Source organism: Kryptolebias marmoratus, linkage group LG12 (genome assembly GCF_001649575.2).
Source record: "Kryptolebias marmoratus isolate JLee-2015 linkage group LG12, ASM164957v2, whole genome shotgun sequence".
Classification (NCBI taxonomy): domain Eukaryota; kingdom Metazoa; phylum Chordata; class Actinopteri; order Cyprinodontiformes; family Rivulidae; genus Kryptolebias; species Kryptolebias marmoratus.
Window position 1 is genome coordinate 829166 of NC_051441.1, and position 4452 is coordinate 833617.

General features: G+C 38.4%; 1 protein-coding gene across 1 annotated transcript in view; it reads right to left on the minus strand.

Moving 5' to 3' along the window:
• Positions 1–84: 84 nt before the first annotated feature.
• Positions 85–4452, minus strand: part of LOC108228799 — an 11939-nt gene continuing 7571 nt past the window's right edge. The window contains exons 8-11 of the mRNA XM_037978683.1: positions 3734–3910; positions 2932–3099; positions 1229–1402; positions 85–516 (exon numbers count right to left, since the gene is read on the minus strand). Of these exons, the coding sequence (XP_037834611.1) occupies positions 507–516; positions 1229–1402; positions 2932–3099; positions 3734–3910 (529 nt within the window). The 3' untranslated portion in view covers positions 85–506. The remainder of the gene's footprint in view (positions 517–1228; positions 1403–2931; positions 3100–3733; positions 3911–4452) is intronic.

The following is a 4452-nucleotide window of genomic DNA, read 5'->3' on the forward strand; positions in this document are numbered from 1 at the left end:
GTAATTTGTACTCTCCATGTGTATGAAATAATTTTTTAAACTGAGAAATAGATTGTTCCAAGAAGCTTGAGTTAGACCAAATAATTTAAAAAACATTTAATATCTCCTTCCAGCTCCACTCAGTCCAGTCAGAGTCTGTGCTGCTTCATCGTCTCTGGATCATCAGGACTCCTCTCCTGTTTATGTTTATTCCCCATTAGCTTCAGCAGCTATTCTTCTTACAGATTACATTTACAAGAAATCATATTACAGATGAAGTATTAAAATAACACATTCCATTTTCCATTTTAGTTTAACATAGGAAAATATTTTGGATATCCCACACATAATAAAATGCATTTATTTAAAGTGTAGTCTACTTTATCTTATGTACAATGATACTCTCATACATAAAGCACATACATGCATGATATAATCTCTACAGTCATGAATACCCAAACACACACATATATCTATTAAAATTATAACAAATCCTGTCCTGATCTCGGCCTCCGTTACAGCCAGCATCACAAGCATCTGTGGAGAGAAGAACAGAGGTGAGGCTTCCTTTCAGCTCGCACTGGAACATGTGAAAACACTGCTGGTGTCAAACCTGCTCCGTCTAAATGAACTCATCTGGGTGTGGTGTTTTCACTAGAACAGAAGAGTTTAGGTTCAATCTGGCTCGCTCACCAACATCACTGATGAAGCAAAGGACTTAGATTTATTTACCGTCCACGAACTGTTTCACACAGTTGGACAGACTCACTTTCAGGTGGAACTAATGTTTTTATTTGTCTCTTTAATGAAGGAAGAGTTTGCTGTCTGGAGGAGGGGTCACCTTAAATCAGGGACGAACAGTCAGACCGATACTGGCTGACGAGGGTTAATCTGAGGTCTGAGTCTATTTTCACTGTATTATCTAAAAAAACAGCTCAGTCAGACAAAAACATGATTATCACTCAAACAACATTCAGCTTTGTTTGCAGATATGAAGACTTGTGCAGTCTCTGAGTTAAGATGAACTTTTTATCAGTTTATGAGATCCAAGTTAATGAGTTCAGTAGAGGTTCTGGTCTGGATAAATACCAGATGAAATAGATCAGTTGTTTCATGTTGAAACGTAAGAACAAACAGTCTGAGATCAGATGTGATGTGATCTCTGCAGACCATGGGAGGCTGTCAGCTGTAATATTCTGGTTCTGACAACATTCAGCCCGGTTCTGTTACAGTCCAACCATCCACTGACCTCAGAGTGTCCAGGCTGTGGCTTGGACTCTCCAGAAGATCATACAGCTGGCTCACATGTAGATCCTGCAGGTTGTTGTTTCTCAGGTCCAGATGTTTCAGATGGATCAGGTCGGACTGCAGACATGAGACCAGACAGGCACAGCTGACCTCCGACAACCCGCAGCCCTCCAGTCTGAAGGAACAATAAAACACCTGAGTTTAAAGAGAGAAAATCAAACACTGAACAAGTTTAATTCTTCCACACTTTTATAAACTTTCTCATTTAATAATTGCTGGTTTCATCCAGCGGTTCTGAGGTCCGGTTGGGTTATTAGTGCGGCTGGCGTGATGCCCTTCCAAAAATAAAAATAATATACCCAAACGTTGCTCCTCCTAATAAATAATTTAAATTACCTAATTACTTAGCTGGCTGTATCTTGTTTTGATCTGTGAATCTCCTTTAAATGCAATTTAAAATGTTTTTGTTGATTAATTTTCAGTTTTTACTTATTTACAGTTACAGGGCAGGACGTCAGCAGCTTTATAAGAAAACTCAGCTGGCTGTGGTCAGAACTGCAGGCAGCTCCAACAAAGTCTCATAAGTTTGTCCACATTCTGCTGGTTTTAGCTTCCTGATATGTCCACTGCTAACATTAGACCTCCTGTGGTTTTATTAAATGCAGGAATGGCTGCAGAACTGAACCTGCTGTGCCAGACTTGGGAGAGTTTCTCTTTAAAAACTATTTATGAGACTGTGATTAAAATTATCTGTATGGTAGGGCTTTAATGGAAAATGAATGCTTGTTGCTCTCCAACGTTGACTTGTGACGAAGCTGGATGTAACATAGCTGCGGGAGTTTCCAGATCTTAAAATGTTCACATTCCGAAGAGGAGATAAGCTACTCCTGACTGCATCTAATGTTATATTTGGGCTCACAGGAGTGAAACAGAGCTCAGGAAACACTGATTAACCTTGTTGTAATGTTAGTTGTGCTTTAAAATGAGCTGTGAGGGATCGCCCCTCCAGACAGCTCTGTGCTGACTTGTCTCCTTGCTGCAAGTAAAGGAATATTACCCAAACCATCAACTCTGCTATTATTATTATTATTTAAGTCTTTACAGAAACTAAAATATGAAGAGCAATGATCAGCCAGCAGCTTGGAGCAGACAGGAACAGAACACAGAAAACTAAAGATAGAGGGGAGATGTAAAACAACATGATCGGACTCTTTTCAGTGTAGCTACACTTAGATCGCCTTGCAGGTGGGTCTGTGGCTTCTGAATGTAAACGTTTCTGATTTAAAGCTCAACAGGTGAATAGTTATGCACAAACCAGTTTCTCAGTTTTTTAGGATTCATTTTTACCTTTTGTACTTAGTAGATCTGCAGTATATTTTGTGGACTTGTTACTTTTGATCAAATTAAAAATCCAATACAACTCCAGATTGTAAAAACAAAAAACTTAGAGGGTGAATACTTTTGACTGCATCTAGTTTATGAAATTAGGTCAAATATTGGTGTCATAAAGACTGAGGCATCAAAGCCAACATCTGCCCCACTAATCGATGCTGTGGAGCTGCAGCTGGTGGTTTTATTCTGGCCTCTCTCCTCTCTGCTCACCCACTGGGGCTTTACAGAAAACTGAACCAAACAAAGGTCCATAAATCAGCCTCAGTTGGTGCTTAAACAAACATCTGCAGCAGAACCGGAGTCAGAACCAACCCAAGCTTCTCCAGTCCACAGTTTGGACTCTCCAGAAAGTTACAGAGCCACTCTACAGCTGAATCGTTTGGGGCATTAAAACTCAGGTCCAATTCTCTGAGGTGGGACATGTTGGACAAAAAGAACGCCTGAACGAATCTGAAGGTGTCCAAACGACAGTTCCTCAACCTGGACAAAGAACAAAAAAATGAGACAGTTCAAATAAAGTGGCATCAACATTTGATCTGTTTTTAAACCTATGATTTCTGATTTAGCTCCATTTTACACAACCCACCAAGCCAATTTGACACTTTTACCAATGAAGATTTATACTCTATTAAAAAACAAAAGATAAAATGTAATATTTTCATGATGCATAAAATTATTTTTTTTATTTTACAGGTAAAACTTTAGACATACAGATTTTATGGCCCTGCTATGAAAAAAGTTAACTGTTTTTATATTTACAACAATATGTCAAAAATAAAACCCAATTCTGACCATGTTGAGATGTTGTGTAAAATGTAAAAAAAACAGAATGGTTTGCAAATCTTATTAATCCATATTTTATCATGTTTTTATTTACATTTTACACAACATCACAACTGTTTTAGAATACTGTTTGTAAAACCAAGAGTTTGAAGTTCCTTTTTAAGAATTTAATTTCTTTTTAAATCTATCAACGTTTGTGTGACATTTATATTATTTATTTTAAACAAATGTCGGAACCCACAAATAAAGTAAATGTTGATCTTTGTGTTTTTTCAAAACGGTTTAAAATGAATGTTGATCATCAGAACGGAACCAAATCAGTGCGTCTGACCTCAGTGTCTGGAGTCTTTGGTCTGGACTCTCCAAAAACGTCTTTAGCTGCTGAACTCCCAAGTCCTCGAGCAGAACGTTCTGACTCAGGTCCAGTTCTGTCAGATGGGACGGGTTGGACTGCAGAGATAAGCCCAGAGAAGCACAGCCTGCCTCGGACAAACTGCATTCCATCAGTCTGCAAAAATAATAAAACAAGTTCAGTGTGTTTCATCAGATGTGTTCAGGTTTTAAAACTCAACATACATGAACTGATTGTTACAATAAACAGAATGAAACTGTGGTTCTGTTCTGTCATTTATTAACTGGAGAGGAAGGTCTCTGAAGGAGCAAATGCAGACATGCAGGAAGACAAATCTGAGAACTTTATAATTAAACTAAAGTAAAACAACCGAAACAGACCAAAGTAGAACTAGAACTAACACAACTCAGGGAAAAGAAACAACAAAGGAAAGATAAGGAAGTGAAAACAAAAAGAATACTGTGAGAAATAAGGACTAAATGTGCTGCAGATGCACCAACAAGAACTGAAACCTTGTGTGACAAAGAAAACAGGAAGTAAAATTCCCCAAAAGCCTGAGGGGTAATCCACAAACAAAAAACAAACAAACAGGAATAAAACTGCAGAACAGAATCAAACACAGGAATATAAAACTCAACAACCTGCCCCCAGACTCTGGACCAACCTGCCCCTAGAGTCTGGACCAACCTGCCCCCAGA